The sequence below is a fragment of the Phocoena sinus genome, chromosome 3 (assembly GCF_008692025.1).
Source record: "Phocoena sinus isolate mPhoSin1 chromosome 3, mPhoSin1.pri, whole genome shotgun sequence".
Lineage (NCBI taxonomy): Eukaryota > Metazoa > Chordata > Mammalia > Artiodactyla > Phocoenidae > Phocoena > Phocoena sinus.
In genome coordinates, this window is record NC_045765.1 from 56,440,360 (window position 1) to 56,457,629 (window position 17,270).

Here is a 17,270-nt window from a genome sequence, read left to right on the forward strand (position 1 = left end):
GCAGATAACTTGGGGAGTACTGGTCCTGTACTGTTCTGTTTTCACATTTTTGTTTTATCCTTTAAGGTCTCCTTTAGAAGAATGATCCTAGTCAAAACAAAAGATTGTCTTTTTCTTGCCATGTCTGTGGCCTTGTAAATTAGATTTTCCCCCGAACTCACATCTAAGTATATGAAAAACAAAGCCCACAAATGTATTTTTTACTATTAACCAGTCAGCTTACAAGCTTCATCAAACATCTGCTGTAGGTTGGACATTTATACATTTAGGGGAGCAGTGTGTAATACCATGAGAATGGTCTGACACACAACTTTGGAGTGATACTATGCATTTCTGGCCCCAGAATAACCTGGTACATGTTGAAGGAGATGTAGTGTAAGCAAATGATTTGGGTCTTGAATGAGGCATTGGGCATTGTCAAAAACGGACAGATTGTTTAACTACTTGAGCAGATTTCCTAGGCAAGGCAAGTGTTTCAAAGAATGTAACTGTGGGCCTTGGTATTATTTGGCTGATACAGTATCTTTGATACACTGATGTAGTGGAGCTGTAACTGATCTGAGACTTTGAAATGGTCATTGAAATTCATTCTTGATTAAAAGCCAGTTAGCCTAAAATTAGATTCAAAAGCTTTGTGTTGGTCGATGGTTGGTGAGCTGTCGGGGTATTGAAATAGTGCAGAGTATTTGCATATATGTGCCTTGTTGGTAAAGTTGGCTTGACAGAGTTTGATAGTCCCAACACCAGTTTGCCTTTCAGCGTAAATAAACTTTAGTTTGCAAGTACTGAAAATGTACTGATCCCCAAACATTAATTCCTTAATACCTCTGAATATTTTTAGCTTTTTACTGAGGAAGAAAAAAGTTTTCTTCCTATTTGGCTATCCCATTCTCTGACATCTTCTGGCCTTTATGACTCTACTTAAGAAAGAAGGCTCCTCGGGAAAGACAGGGTTAATCAAATAATGAAACTAGTTTTCTGAAGATGGGTTGAATAGCATACATTTTGGCTCCTCACAACAGCTCTGTGAGAAAAGCTATTACTGCTATTTCATGGATGAAGAAATTTGAAGTACAGAGAGATTAAGTAGCTTGCCTAATATCACAGTCTAGTACGGGGCAGTGCTAGATTCTGTTCCCACTTTCCTGATTCCAGAGCCTCTGATCCTAACTATTGTACCACACTGCCTTGCTCTTTGATTAGTATTTCTTTTGCTGAATAGAAACATCTATTTTCTTCTGAAAGGAGGATTCTTGTCCAAGGAGATCTGCAATTTACTAGAGGGAGCAGATCTGTGGAGACCGAGGAGCAAAGATAAAAGGGAAGAGGCATGCTGTTTGCAAATCTACCCTAGGAAGAATTTGGGTACTGAACATGTTTGTTTTTAATGAGCGTCATTGGTGAGGGAAAAAAAGTTTTAAATCCTTCCCCAGAAGCTCACTTGTGTATTAGAAAGAAGATTAACAGGAAGGCTGTGGCTTTTCTTTTATTTGAAAAGTACTTGCGTAGTGGCCAGAAAAGATAAGAAGTGGACTTTCTCATTTATACAGTCCTGTGTAGAACACTGGTTGTTAGTAAGTCCCTAATGTTGGTTGTGATTGATATCTCCTGGCTTTGCACTGATGTGAGAATGCTAGAGAAATTTTCCAGCTTCTGCTGCTCCCTGGTGGAATATTCCACTAGGTTGATTTGTTTGTTTTTAGTTTTCTTTTTATGACAAAGTAAATTCCTGTAATTGTAGAAAAAATACTCCACCAGCTATATACATTTTTGTTTTGGAGGACAGCAATCCTAGTGCTTTGAGGATAAAATGAACCTTCTGTAAACTACTTTCTATAAAATATTGGGACATCTTGAGTTACTGTATCCTCTAGGATAGAGACTGCTTTAATGTCTTGGCATGTTCAGATATTGGTACTTGTCCCATCTGGTAATGGCATCTAACCCTGAGGTCAGTTGCACAAAACCAATTTCTAGTAACTTTGTCTAGCCTCTTTGAACAGTAACAGAATCCTCCCTTAGTTTGGTATTCTGCAAGCTCTTTATAAAAAGCAGCCCCATCAACCTCCTACCTGCATCATAGGTAATGTGGGGGGCAGGCATCAAGGTGAGGATGAACCAATTAAACGTGGCAAAAGAAGGCATTCTGAAAGTGTTAGTTTTGTTGTGTTAAAAGACTGATGGGATGGTGTGAGCATTTTAGTGAAGCTAAAGCAGGGACAACTAGTCATTTCTAGGCACATGTTAGTTCCTCTCCAAAGATTGTCAAACTTTTAATTGGTATTTTATTTAGTAGTTTAAAATAAATCTCTGGCGTCCGCTTAGAAGAGACTATATAGAGAAGACCCTATTTTTTATGTTAGCAATTAACCATTTATTCATTCTCAAATGTTTGAGCATCCACTATGTCCTGAAATGAGTTCTGCTTTCAATAAGTAAGTGTTGTTTCACTGTTACTTGGTGGAAGAGAAAACAGGTCAGATCTTTGAAGTGACTGATAACCAGATAGAAGTGACTGTCTCTGAATTATATCAATATTTAACCCATGCCACAGCTGTAAGATGAAGCCACTTAAGCTATTTAAAGTTTTAGAGGGAAATGAATTTCTTTATTTCTCCCTTGTGATAAATTACAAAACAGCTTTAGTGTTCTGACCATATTGTTTTGAACTGTTTTGGTTTGGTTCTTTTGTTCTGTTGGTAAATTTGGCAGGTCCTGTAACCCAATAAAGGTGATTACCACCTACCACAAAGTCAACTATTATCTCCCTCTTTGGACTTACTCAGATTCAAAGAAGACTACAGCACCACCTAACAGGGTTGCTCCCCACCTCACCTCACCCCACCCCGCCCCGCCCAGCTGTGCTGTGCCCTTAATTCTGGTTTTTACTATTAAGGGCAGGGGGGTAGGGCACAAGAAGCTATCAAGTTCCATCTAGTTACCATTTAGCAATCTATCTGCTTCCATGCTAGGCAGTTGACATATATTCTCTTATAGAGTCCTCATGACCTTGTGAAGTAAGGAGAAACTGAGTCCCAAATGGATTTATGTGTAATTTGCCCTAGGTTGTGCTGATAGGACAGGACATGAACCCAAATCTGTCTGATTTGGAAACCTGTGCTCATAACCACCCTCCTACTATGTTCCCATATTTATTCCCATTTATTCCCATATAAAAACCATGGTGAATAAATGACAAAAGGAGTAGTAATTGGAGAGGAACTGATTGGTTTTCAGCTCCATATAATGTAGCTAGCTTAGTGAATCCCAGAAACGGTGTGTCTGAGATTTAAGTTGAGGTTTGTGAGCTTGAAAAGGGGATAGGGGGAACCTTGGCCATCCATATCCTAGGCATATCGTAGACAAACATCGAGATGAAAGCTTCTTGGGGGCATATACTCTTAAGTCCCAACTAGACCGTATAGTAGGCAGTCTCTAAAATGCTCCTGGCCCTAACCTGAAGGTAGTTCTATTACGTAGGGGTGATAAGATGGATGGCAGGGATTTGATGATAGGGTTCTGACTGGAAAAAGTTGGGCACATCTGAGCCATCACAATTCACTGGAGTTGTGTTACTGCTAGGGTAAATGACAGCAGCTTACTTGCAGCACTTGGGCTCTGAGTTTCTCTTTAGGTAGGGGTGAGGTCATGGAATCTCCACGACTTGAGCTGGCTAAGAGGTCCTGCTTAAAGGCATAGAAAGCAACCCAGACACGGTGATTCTTAACCCTAGTTATGCATTAAAATCTACCTGATTCTGTTTAAATCAATCCATTTGAGAACTGAGACTCTCTTAACCCATAATCACTATCACCCTCACTCTCCCTGTTCATGAGCTATTGAGTCAGAATATAGAGGAAGGGGAGATCTTTTTGTACCGGAGCATTTTTGTTTTGCTTTTTTAGAAAGCTCTCCAAGGGTTCTGTGGCTCTCATGCAAATTGGGCAGTGGACAAGCTTGTGGGTACCACATTTTCTTCCTACCTACCTTTCTAAAGTGTTCTTGAGCATTGTTAATGATGAGCACTGGTGAGATCTTTACAGGTCAAAGAGTACCTAGATTTTTCTTTTTGTTTGTCACTCTTATGACCATCTGCATCAGCAGGCTTCTTGAATCCTGAGCCTGGAACCCTGAGAGCCGTAAAGTTACATAAACTTATACCCCACAGCCCAGGCTTTGCTCTGCTTACCTTGTGTTTTCTTCTTTAGAGACCTTTCAGTCCTGACAATCTGAACCTTAGGTTTCCCTGTCCATAGTGTTTAGGGGTCATGAAACCTTGGATTAGGTAAGTAACTGGTGGTACTACTCTAGGGAGAGAAACATTCCTTTCAACGGTCACCTTTGAGAATGAGGGAACAGAAAGCTGTCAGCTATTTCTTTAAATTCCCTTCCTTCCTGAGTTTTGTCTAGTATTATTTACTGTCCGTATTTAGTCTACTTACAGCTACTTCCTTCTGTCTCCCAGCTGTTTTATTTCTCAGAAGTTAGTCTTCTGGGTGGAAGCAGTGCTGACTCTTCTTTGAAAGGGAAAGTGCCCCTAAAATGATGAGAAACAAGAAGGGAATCTGAGAACAGAGGCCCCTTGAGGCCTTACATGGCACATTGTATGTTGTGTCTTATTTTGCTCAGTTTTTACAACCTGCATGTGAATCTTTGCTGTATACCTCATAATTCACTGGCTTTTGAATGAGAGCCTTTTTGACTTTGGGAAAGGGACATGGTGACAAAGCAGAGGAGTGGATGAAAACTATTAAAATCAAAGGCGTAGTTTGCATACACTGCCAGCAGCTCCTTAGTGAGAGCTTTATTTCTCATTCTCCCCTAGGACTGTTTGCTCTACTTTAAAATGAAATAGTTAGCTTCCTTGGTTTTATTTTGGTGTTTACACAAACTGGTCTAGCAACTTAGATTGGCTTGGGGGAGTGGGGTGGGCGGGGAGGACTATTTATTTTGTTTGGAAGCTTTCCTGGAAAAACTTTTTTTTTTCTTAATTTATTTTTTAAAACCAGAAGCCTCCCTTTTTTTTAATTTTTAAAATTTTTATTTATTTATTTATTTTTGGTCACGTGGTGCAGCGTGCAGGATCTTAGTTCCCTGACCAGGGATAGAACCCATGGTCCCTGCAGTGGAAATGCAGAGTCCTAGCCACTGGACTGCCAGGAAATTCCTGGAAAAACTTTAATTTTCTGTATCAAACCCAACATACAAAACATCAGAGATTATAATGTGGCCTTTAAATTTCTAAAGTAAAAGCCATCCATTTAAATAATCCTTGTTTCTTCATCCCCAGTCAGGTGTCAGATGAATTCAAAAACATAAGGTTTCCCCCAGACTGGGTAGGGAGAGGCACAAGGGGAAACTAGTGAAAGGTAATTTTTTAAACATTAGTCAAAATTCAAAATGAGTAAGAAGTCAAGACTAACTTTCAAGTAGTGTTTCAGATTTAGCAACTTGGTAGAAATCTACCAAACAAAATTTTTTGGCAAGCTGTACTTCCAAACCATTTTTTTAAGTGGAATCCTATAACAAGATTCTGTTCTTAGGTATCTCTACCACTTGTCCTCTCTAGGATGTTAAATGGATGTGAGTGCAAGGTTGCCCAACTCTGGTGCTATACAGTGAGTTGCTTAATGGATGCTTATCTTCTTAACCTATCTGCAGTGGAAAGTAAATAGCTGCTTATCTTAAGGTCATTGCTTTGTCCTCCACCTGATTATCTTGCTTTAGGGATTTCCTTTAGGCATTTTGGGTTCACTCAGTTAATTTATCCCAACATCCTTTTTAGCCTCAAACTTTACATCCTTTGGGGTTTGGTGCACATTAGCTTCCTGAGCTCTGAGCCTTCACCCCTGCTATCCTTGGAGCCCCTTCTCATTACGTTTCCTTACGTTTCCTACTTACTGCCTCTTTGCTCGTTCCATCTCCTAGGAAACTATTCTGTAAATCAGAGCACATGAGCTTTTTAAAACTGAGCTCTTCTTTTGAGAAGTAACTAACTCCCTTGGTCCCTAAAGATTCCAAAAGCCCCAGGGTAGAGAAATACGCTCTTTTGAGAATTGTTCATCTGAAAACAAATACAAGCCAGTGAAGCCCATATTGCAATTTAACCTGTCTTCTTTTTTCCACTATCTTGTGTATTTTCATATTATACAGGTGGCACCCTACAATCTAGAACAAGTTTGAAGTTAAATTTACTTGCCCAATTTTTCCAGCCCCTCCTAGATAAAGCAAACTCCTTTTTTTCCTCTTTGGCCTATAAGATTTGGCAGAACTCCAGACGGAATTATCAAAAAGTTTTTTGGAGGGCTTCCCTGGTGGCGCAGTGGTTGAGAGTCCGCCTGCTGATGCAGGGGACACGGGTTCATGCGCCGGTCTGGGAAGATCCCACATGCCTCGGAGCGGCTGGGCCCGTGAGCCATGGCCGCTGAGCCTGCGCGTCCGGAGCCTGTGCTCCGCAACGGGAGAGGCCACAACAGTGAGAGGCCCGCGTACAGCAAAAAAAAAAAAAAGTTTTTTGGAAATTCCTCTTCAGGAACCTAGCAAGATAAATATTGGAAGTAAAGCAGTTTGTTACATTTGATAGCTGAAAAATAGGACCCAGAGCATACTCACTGACTGTAAAGATCATTTTTCTTTTTTTGTAATAGAAGATACCAGTTTGTTTCATTTGAGAATTCTTTTTCTGTCTAATTCAGAAACTGGAACACGGCCACAGGTAGAATTGTATGAGAGCGATACATCTGACTTAGTGTAAATGTGTGTGTGCATGAGCAAGGGATTGTTCCGAATCAGTCTGGTTTGTCAGTACTGTATTTGAAGTTTTAGGTGATTTAAATAATGGAACTAGATATACATTTATATAGGTGAAGAAATAACTATGGGTCAGGTGTGTGTGTGTAGATATGCTTTATCTATATGAAGTGTATCTTGGAAGCAGCTTTTTTAATGATCATTTTCCTTGTGTTTGTGGTAACAACTAAAGCTGCTTATCATAAATTTGATTCTCTGGTTTGGCTAGAATATTTGCTCCGCTATCCAAGGGGTGGCAGCAGAGCACACACCATACTTTACCATGTACTGTTAATCGACTTGTAGTTCATTGGGGGAAGTATCACAAAGGTTGTGAACCAGCCTTCTAGATTTGGAGTAGATACCCCAACAGAAACAGTGCCGGTTTTGGAGACGGAACATTAGCTGACAATCTGAGAGCAACCATTTTGATAGTGGAAGAGCTTGATAGCCAGCTTGTCTCCTTCTATAAAGAAAACTTGTCTGACTAAGGGACTTGTGGAGTTTACCACTAGGAGAAAACTTTCAAAGGGCAGGGTCTTGTGTAAGTGAGGTCCCTTTCCAATGCTGGTGCCAAGGTGCACATTTGTGAAGTTAATTTTACTCTAGAAAGGTAGTTTCCAGACACTTCCAGATTTTAAACAACTATAGTTATAAAGCTAATACTAGGGGTTTTCTCTACTTGCTGATGTTGTTCCCCTCACTGTCTCTTCCCTTCTTTTCTTATGCCACTTGGCACATAAGCCCATTTGACTAACACTGTACCCCATCTTTCTAATTTCTTTTTCTTGCCAACTTCCACCAGACACTGGATATGTGAGATTACACACTCGGTGATTAGGGGAAAGTTTAGGTGTTTCTGTCAGTCTTCCCAGTTTATCTAAAGAAAGCCCCCACCCATTTCATTATGACACTAATACTTGTAATGATTAAACTTGTCATAGCCTTTAGGGGCATGATCTATAAGAATCTTAGGAAGTAACTTTCCTACAGATTCATTAAGTATCATGTAGAAACAGTCTGTAAAATGATAATCACATTACTTAACATGCTTTGGCTCGTATCAAATCAGCTTTTGCCTTCAAAATATAAATTGTCTCAATTTATTTATTTACTTATTTATTTTTATTGAAGTATAGTTGATTTAGTGTTGTGTTAATCTCTGCTTTACAGCAAAGTGATCAGTTATACATATATACATTCTTTTTTTTATACTCTTCATTATGGTTTATCATAGGATTGTTTTAATTGATTTATTTTTTATTTTTGGCTGCATTCAGTCTTCGTTGCTGCGCGTGGGCCTTCTGTAGCTGTGACGAGCGGGCGCTCCTCTTCTTTACGGTGTGCCGGCTTCTCATTGCGGTGGGTTCTCGTTGTGGAGCACGGGCTCTAGGCACGTGGGCTCAGTAGTTGTGGCTCACAGGCTTAGTTGCTCCGTGGCATGAGGGATCTTGCCAGACAAGGGCTCAACCTGTGTCCCCTGCATTGGCAGGCGGATTTTTAACCACTGTGCCACCAGGGAAGCCCGATAATGTAGTTTTATGTTTGCTTCAAGGAGAACTAGGAATACTGAAATGAGGTATTTCTTAACTGGTGGTGCTAGTAAGTATCTTGAGAATGCCCAGGTAAAAAAAATACGTTGCTGGCATCAGTATTAAGGTAAGAGTGAGGCTGGTGGCTGCTCATAAGGGACCTCCCATGTGACAAGGCCTTGGGGGTGTCCTCCATAGGTCAGGGTTTAGTCCTGGTTTTTAGTTGTAGAAACTTGAATTTGCTTGAGTACCCAGAGTTGATCAGACTTTCAGTGCATTGCTCTTTTTAATCAAACTCAAAAGTGATTAATATGTAAAATATATTTAGAGATACATTTATTTAGAGAGAGAGAGGTGTGTGTATGTGGGTGTGACATTGTGTGAATACAAGGCTCTCATTTCCCATTATAAGGATACTTAGGGTGCTGAATTAGTGATTATAAATTTTCGAGGTGAGCCTGGAATTTTATTTATTCATTTTTAATATTTATTTTTTTGGCTGCATAGGGTCTTAGTTGCGGCATGCGGGATCTTTGTGGTATGGGCTCTTCCTTGTGGCACACGGGCTTCTCTCTTGTTGTGGTGTGTGGATTTTTTTTTCTTTCTCTAGTGCCGCATGGGCTCTGTAGTTTTGCGGCACGCCAGCTCTTTCGTTGAGGCGCCCGAGCTCAGTAGTTGTGGTGCACAGCTTAGTTGCCCTGCAGCATGTGGGTCTTAGTTCCCCGACCAGGGATTGAACCCACGTCCCCTGCACTGGAAGGCGGATTCTTTACCACTGGACCACCAGGAATTTTAAAGGGAGGGACCAGGATATTAAATTGGTATTTCATCTAGACTTTGGAAAGTCTTGTTGCACCACCCTATGATGGCATCATCCTCTGAAGAACCACCAGATTCCAAGCCTCTGCCATAGACTCAAGGTCAAACTCCAGCCTGTTGTCACACCCTTATCAAAGCTTCTCTCTTCATTCCTTGGGGAATGAGGTGTTTCCCAAGAACCCCTTAAAGTGCCTTACTTCTTTACATATTACATAACTAATATTCATTCAAATATTTGAGCACCTACCATATTCTTTTTTTAATTGAAGTATAGTTGATTGTAAATCAAACTGGTGTACAGCAGAGTGATTTAGTTATAATACATATTTTTCATATTCTTTTCCATTATGGTTTATTACAGGATATTGAATATAGTTGCCTGTGCTATACAATGGGACCTTGTTGTTTATTTTATATATATATTAGTTTGTATTTGCTAATCCCAAACTCCTAATTTATCCCTCCCCCACCCACTTTCTGCTTTGGTAACCATAAGTTTGTTTTCTACGTCTGTGAGTCTGTTTCTGTTTTGTAAATAAGTTCATTTGTGTCATATTTTTAGATTCCACATGTAAGTGATATCATATGGTATTTGTCTCTGTCTGATTTCACTTAGTATGATAGTCTCTAGGTCCATCCATTTTGCTGCAGATAGCATTATTTTTCTTTTTTTTTCTTTTTTATGGCTGAGTAGTATTTATGTGTGTGTGTGTTTACCACATCTTCATCCATTCATCTCTCGATGGACATTTAGGTTGCTTCCATGTCTTGGTTATTGTAAATAGTGCTGCTGTGAACATTGGGTTGCATGTATCGTTTCAAATTTTCAAGTTTTCTCTGGGTATGTGCCCAGGAGTGGGATTGCTGGATCATATGGTAGTTATATTTTTAGTTTTTTAAGGAACCTCCATACTGTTTTCCATAGTGGCTGCACCATTTTACATTCCCACCAACAGTGTAGGGAGGGTTCCCTTTTCTCTACACCCTTTCTACCATTTGTTATTTGTAAACTTTTTGAGGATAGCCATTCTTACTGTTGTGAGGTGATACCTCATTGTAGTTTTGATGTGCATTTCTCTGATAATTAGCAGTGTTGAGCATCTTTTCATGAAATGTCTATTTAGGTCTTCTGCCCATTTTTTGATTGGGTTGTTTGTTTTTTGTTATTGAGTTGTATGAGCTGTTTGTATACTTTGGAAATTAAGCCCTTGTCAGTCTCATTGTTTGCAAATATTTTCTCGCATTCAGTAGGTTGTCCTTTTGTTTTCTTTATGGTTTCTTTGCTGTGCAAAAGTTTACAAGTTTGATTAGGTCCCATTTGTTTATTTTTGCTTTTATTTCTGTTGCCTTGGGAGACTGACCTAAGAAAACACTGGTATGATTTATGTCTGAAAATATTTTGTCTTATGTTCTCTTCTAGGAGCTCTATGGTGTCATGTCTTGTATTTAAGTCTTTAAGCATCTTGAGTTTATTTTTGTGTATAGTGTGAGGGGGTGTTCTAACTTCGTTGATTTACAGGCGGCTGCCCAGCTTTCCCAGCACCACTTGCTGAAGAGACTGTCTTTTCTCCGTTGTATATTCTTGCCTCTTTGTCAAAGATTGACTGTAGGTGTGTGTGGGTTTATTTCTGGGCTCTTGATTCTGTTCCATTATTCTATATATGTTTGTTTTTGGAGCACCTACCGTATTCTGAACACAATTCCTAGCTCTGGGTATACTTTGATTACAGTGGTGTAGCCCCTACCTTCATGGTCACCTTGAGAGTGATTTATTTCTACTATTTTAGGGGTGCCTCACTTTTAACTCCCTTTATTAATGGTAACTCTTTACTTATATGGTACTTAAACCTCTAATGCTATACTTTCTTCGACAGCAATGGCACAAGCATGATATCATTGATCATTCCTCCCAAAGACCAGATTTCACGAGTGGCAAAAATGTTAGCAGATGAGTTTGGAACTGCATCTAACATTAAGTCACGAGTAAACCGCCTTTCAGTCCTGGGAGCCATTACATCTGTACAACAAAGACTCAAACTTTATAACAAAGGTAATCTGGAGCGTGATCATTTACCTCCTCTACTTTGTCTTGGTTGTATTTTCCACTTTGATCCTGCCATGATGCTTTCGGTCACTAGTGTTTTCTTCGCCCAGCCATAAGCATTGTCCCTTTGGTCTTTTTTTTTCCCCCTAAGTTATTTTTTGAAAGTTAAGTAGTATTCACTGTACTTAAAATAATAAATCCTCCTTTTTAAAACATCTCAAGTTTCAAAATTAGGGAGAGAAATCTGCCTGAGAGATTTACAGATATTTCCACTTTATTTAAATTATGAGGGGCAGGAACAACAGGCTGTGGGAACATTTTCTATTAATTGAGGAAAATTAGGTGTGGATATAAGTAGAGAAATTGTTTGTGTTCTTTGCAGTACCTCCAAATGGCCTGGTTGTTTACTGTGGTACAATTGTAACAGAAGAAGGAAAAGAAAAGAAAGTCAACATTGACTTTGAACCTTTCAAACCAATTAATACTTCATTGTATTTGTGTGACAACAAATTCCATACAGAGGTAAGAAGTTCATCGAATATTTTCATTACCCAGAAAGAAACCCCATACCCATTAGCAGTCATTCCCAGTCCTCCCTCCCTACCCCCACACCCCAAGATCTCTCAGCTCTAGGCTACCCCTAATCTATTTTCTCTCTGTGGATTTGCTTGTGCTGGGCATTTCAATATAAATGGAATGATAGAATGGGTGGCCTTTTGTGCCTAGCTTCTTTCACTTAGCATGTTTTCAAGGTTCATCCATGTTGTGGCATGTATTGTGCTTCATTCCTTTTTATTACCAAATAATATTTGCTACATTTTACTTATTTAACATCATTTGATGAATATGCTGTTTCCACTGTTTGTTATGAATAATACTGCTTTGAACATACAAGTTTTTGTATGTCCATATGTTTTCATTGGGGGCAGGTATATACCTAGGAGTGGAATTTCTGGGTCATATGGTAACTGTTTAACCATTTCAGGAATTGCCAGTCTGTTTTAATTGTGCCATTTTACAAGACTGGCTTTTTTTTTTTTTTTTTAATTATGGCACTGAATGATATGATCATTCAGCATGTTTGAGGAAAGTGCTAAGCTGGGTTTGAAGAACTAATTAGAAGCAAAGAAATAATTGGTTACCTGATCTCCATGTCTCCCTGTGTATCCATGATACTTCTCTACATTTCTCGCTTAGTTTTCAGCTCACAGATTGTAAAATCTTTATTAGCAGGTCCATAAGAGCTTCCCCCGCCCCTTTTAAAACTTTTGAGTGACAGAGCTGCCATAATATGATGAACATTAAGGGTGGAAAGGAAACCTCATTAGAGTGACCTAAATCAGTCAACAGTAGAACAATCAGGAATTCACAGCTGGCTCCTAGTTCAGTCTCTTGCCTTTCATCGACCTAGGGGAAAACCTCTACAGTGGAATTAGAATTGACATTTGTCGACACAGTTTACAATGGATGATTTTGCTAACTTGACAGGAAGTTCAGTTCCAGTCAGATCCTGAGCAGTTGCATAGATGGTGGAGACTGATTTTCTCCTGGCTATCACAGCCTTCTTCTGGCAAAAGCTTTATTGGAGAAGCTCTTTGCCACCCTCTCCAACTTAACTGTTGTCTGGTTTGATGAAAGCAGATTTTAAATCTTGTTGATTTAAGTAGTACCTGGTACTCATGTTACCTAGTTTTAGCTTACTTACTAAGTTAGCTTCATTGGTTTTTCTAAACCTTAACTCCTCTTCCAAGACACCATTTCATCGTGCTAGCTTTATCTTGGCTTTAACGTGTATGTCAATAACTACATACGAATGTGGCATACTGAACAATACAACTTATGTCGTGTTTAATCGGGATATTTATACATTCTTATGAGGGATAAGTCTATTCCCTGATGAGCAGGCTTGTTAAAAACCTAAATTAATCAAGCTGCGTATCAGAGGTTATTGGGATAAGGCAAAATTTTTAACGTGGGCAATATTCATGTCTTTTTTTTTTAATATCTGCCAACACTTTGTTTTATTTAATTTTTTTTTTGTTTTGCTTTGTTTTATAAATTTATTTATTTTTGGCTGTGTTGGGTCTTCATTGCTGTGCACGGGCTTTCTCTAGTTGCAGCGAGCGGGGGCTACTCTTCGTCATGGTGTGTGAGCTTCTCATTGCAGTGGCTTCTCTTGTTGTGGAGCACGGGCTCTAGGTGCGCAGGCTTAAGTAGTTGTGGCATGTGGGCTCAGTAGTTGTGGCTCGCAAGCTCAGTAGTTGTGGCACACGGGCTTAGTTGCTCCGCAGCATGTGGGATCTTCCCAGACCAGGGCTCGAATCTGTGTTCCTCTGCATTGGCAGGCAGATTCTTAACCACTGCGCCACCAGGGAAGCCCAATATTCATGTCTTAATGCTAATTATCAGGTGTGCTTTGGTAAAAGGGTGATTCTTAGTGATTAATCTGCTTTCCAGTCAATTCCTGAAGGAGGTATTTTCTTCCTCAGTTAAATGGTTTGGGTAATAATTAGTGCTAAAGAGGCTGCCACCTAGTAATTAGTCATCCACCAAGTCTACAGAATTTAAACTCCATCATGGAAAGTCTTGCCCATCTATATGGGTCCCAGGACTATTTAAATATTTTCTCTTTCAGGAGGCAGAAATACAGTGATATAATGCTAACCCAGAAGGAGGATTTTCCCCCATAAAAATTCAGAATTATTACCTGTAGTACCTTCAATATAAAATTGAGTTTTAGATCCTGATATCATTAATGATACTCAAGACATAGTTAAATGAAACATTTAAAAATTAGGTCTTTTTATAGACTGTTTCTGGGTTTTGTACTCAGTGAGTACTACTCTAGAGTTGATTTACAAGATACTCTTATTTGCCATAGTGAATACCGCCTATTAATGCTGGGGTTATTAATGGTAACAGAAAGTCAACTTTTGGAGGTTAGACTTTGAATGTTATGTTCCCTAGACCATCATCAGTCTAAAATCAAGGACCTAGGAAGAATTTGAGCCCTGTAACTCTGTATTAGTTTTGCATTCCTGTGCCTAGGTCAGCTTTGTAAAAAGGCTTCACATTGATATTGTTGGTTTTCTCCTGAATCTGGTTCAAATTTGTCCATGTGAGTTACATATTTATAGCTGAAGTCTATAATTACTCCATGAAATGGTTTTTCTGTAGTACTCATACAAGTGAGTGGAGAGGGCTTGTATATGCCCTTTTGGATTTTTGTCTTGACTTTAGCAAAGCTTTGAGGTTTATTGTGTGGTACCTGTGTTTGCTTTTCAGGCTCTTACAGCACTACTTTCAGATGATAGCAAGTTTGGCTTCATTGTAATAGATGGTAGTGGTGCACTTTTTGGCACACTCCAAGGAAATACAAGAGAAGTTCTGCACAAATTCACCGTGGATCTCCCAAAGAAACATGGTAATCTAGGAAGAGAACATGAGCACCTTTGCTTTGTGTCTGACATTAAAGAAGCAAATTGTATAATAGGGGAAAGTAAATCCAGATGATGGGAGAAGCATCATGCAATGACTTGTTGGTGCTTGTGGCTCTTTTGACTAGAGAATTAGTGGTCACTCTGTGAAAGCCAGTAGTAGCTTATACCAAACATTTAAGTTAAGGGAATAGTGATTTTCCTCTTTCTCCTTTCCCTGGGGAATAGCATGATTATATAGTTACTTTTTAATTAGCAAGGCATCTTGTACTTTTTAATAACTGACTTTTTCTCTCACTACTTTTCTTTGTCAAAGGTAGAGGAGGTCAGTCAGCCTTGCGTTTTGCCCGTTTAAGAATGGAAAAGCGACATAACTATGTTCGGAAAGTAGCTGAGACTGCTGTGCAGCTGTTTATTTCTGGGGACAAAGTGAATGTGGCTGGTCTTGTTTTAGCTGGATCAGCTGACTTTAAAACTGAACTAAGTCAATCTGATATGTTTGATCAGGTAAGTGAGAAGTAGATGCTCCTTTATGTAAGTTTCTAGGTGAGAGTAGTTGAGTTCTCTGAGTGCTGGGACACGCACATCTTTTTTACTTTTACAGTGAAAAATTCTGTGTTAAAAACCTAGCTCTGAGTGGACAAAATTCCATGTGTATTATTAGGAATATTAGGAGATATTCCCCCATGTCTTTCTGGACTTTTTTTCTTTTGAAATCAGCCATTTTTTGGATAGTATCTTTCTGGACCCTATGTTGGCCCCTGGTTTTAGTGGGTTGCCATAATTGGCTTTAAAATGGAGTTTGATTTCAAAGAAACTAGGACTGGTTTTTCCTGTCTTTTTCGGACTTATTCCTGGAGGTAAGTAAAGCAGTGAGCCTCTCAGCAATATGACGGAGCTGATTAAGCCTAAAAGCGTTTAATCCAGAAAGCTCTATTGGTTTATGACTTGGGCTGGCCATAACACATTCCCACGGTGTTCTTCTGGTGTGGGGTAGTAGCATTACAGTAGAAGGCTCACTAAAGAAGCTGTCTTATATACTCTACCACCTTATATAGCAGGAACCAATAGTTCCTCCTTTCCTCCACAAGACACTTTGTTTTGTTTGTGTTTAATGAGTTAGGCTTTTATAGGTCTGATAGAATGTGTGATATCATTGGCTAAGGAAGTTTATCCTGGCAGTGTTCTTCAGTGAGACCTATTCATGAGTAAATTGGGCTCTTTCCCCTCCTCTTGAGGCTTCACTGATCATGTTGCTAGTTTTGCATGTCATTAAAAGGTAATGGGTCTTGGTAAGGGTGTTATGAAGTACTAATGATGTGCTTTTTAAATTTTTTTTAATTGTGTCAGAGGTTGCAATCAAAAGTTTTAAAATTAGTTGATATATCTTATGGTGGTGAAAATGGATTCAACCAAGCTATTGAGTTATCTACTGAAGTCCTCTCCAACGTGAAGTTCATTCAAGAGAAGAAGTTAATAGGTATCAGTGAAATGCAACTTACTTATTGTGAAATGTTTTTGTATGTATATGTGTATGTATATGATTATATGTACAAAACAAAACACTGAAAAGGTAAAAGGAAGATTTAGCATTTTAAGTCCTCTTCAGTGGAATCATTAATCTTTCTTTAGTTGTTAAGTCTAATAAATGTGTTTGTTTTTCTACTGTTTTTACTGGTTTTGGCAATAGGAACCAAACTTCAGTTAGAGTTCCCATATTAATTATCCTTTGTAATAGAGTGATGAATAGAGAGCTCAAATTAAAAATTAATGGGGCCATTGTTTGGCTATGTTTCTAATTTGACACACACATTTCCAAATGATTGTGTATTTGGCCCAACTGTTACCTCTTCAGAGTCATTTTCTGGAGCCTAAACTAGCAGTGTGATTTTTCACTGACATTTGGCACTTACTCAGTTTTAAGTTGACTCTTTTCTCTTCCTGATTTTGAGTAAGAAGGTCTATATCTACAAAAGAAACCTTAATATATGTTCTTAATGACCTGTCCCTAACCACAGGGCGATACTTTGATGAAATCAGCCAGGACACGGGCAAGTACTGTTTTGGAGTTGAAGATACACTAAAGGCTTTAGAAATGGGAGCTGTAGAGATTCTAATAGTCTATGAAAATCTGGATATAATGAGATATGTTCTTCATTGCCAAGGCACAGAAGGTATGAGAATTAGAAAATAAGATGACTATTACTGACCTGTGTATTCAAGAAGCCTGGGAGGGAGATTTGGGAAAGGTGGCTGATTTCAGGAGCAGTGAAAAGGCAGATCTATACCGTGTTTCCCAGTCTTTCAGTCTGTATTCAGTTGAACTGATAAATGTCTACCTAAGATTGTTAAATTTTTTGAGGACAAGGGCTATATCTTAAATATCTTTGGTGTTTCCTTATGATAGGAGCAGTGTACCTGGTAGACATTCATTCATTGCATGCTGACTAATGTTCTTATGAAAAGAAGGTTGCTAGAATGCGTTCAGGAGCTCTTTCATCTAACCTGATTCATCTCATGGAACTTAAGCCTGTTAGTATATGAGAAGTGGGTTAACACATTCTTTTTTCCCCAATGCTACAGAGGAGAAAATTCTCTATCTAACTCCAGAACAAGAGAAGGATAAATCCCATTTTACAGACAAAGAGG

General features: G+C 39.0%; 1 protein-coding gene across 2 annotated transcripts in view; it reads left to right on the forward strand.

The window, feature by feature from the left end:
- ETF1 (eukaryotic translation termination factor 1) overlaps nucleotides 1–17,270 on the forward strand; it is a 28,302-nt gene that overhangs the window by 7,480 nt on the left and 3,552 nt on the right. For both annotated transcript variants that reach the window (XM_032627073.1, XM_032627075.1), the window contains exons 3-9: nucleotides 11,015–11,190; nucleotides 11,567–11,706; nucleotides 14,470–14,608; nucleotides 14,938–15,128; nucleotides 15,972–16,101; nucleotides 16,640–16,795; nucleotides 17,205–17,269. In XM_032627073.1, the coding sequence (XP_032482964.1) occupies nucleotides 11,015–11,190; nucleotides 11,567–11,706; nucleotides 14,470–14,608; nucleotides 14,938–15,128; nucleotides 15,972–16,101; nucleotides 16,640–16,795; nucleotides 17,205–17,269 (997 nt within the window). The remainder of the gene's footprint in view (nucleotides 1–11,014; nucleotides 11,191–11,566; nucleotides 11,707–14,469; nucleotides 14,609–14,937; nucleotides 15,129–15,971; nucleotides 16,102–16,639; nucleotides 16,796–17,204; nucleotide 17,270) is intronic.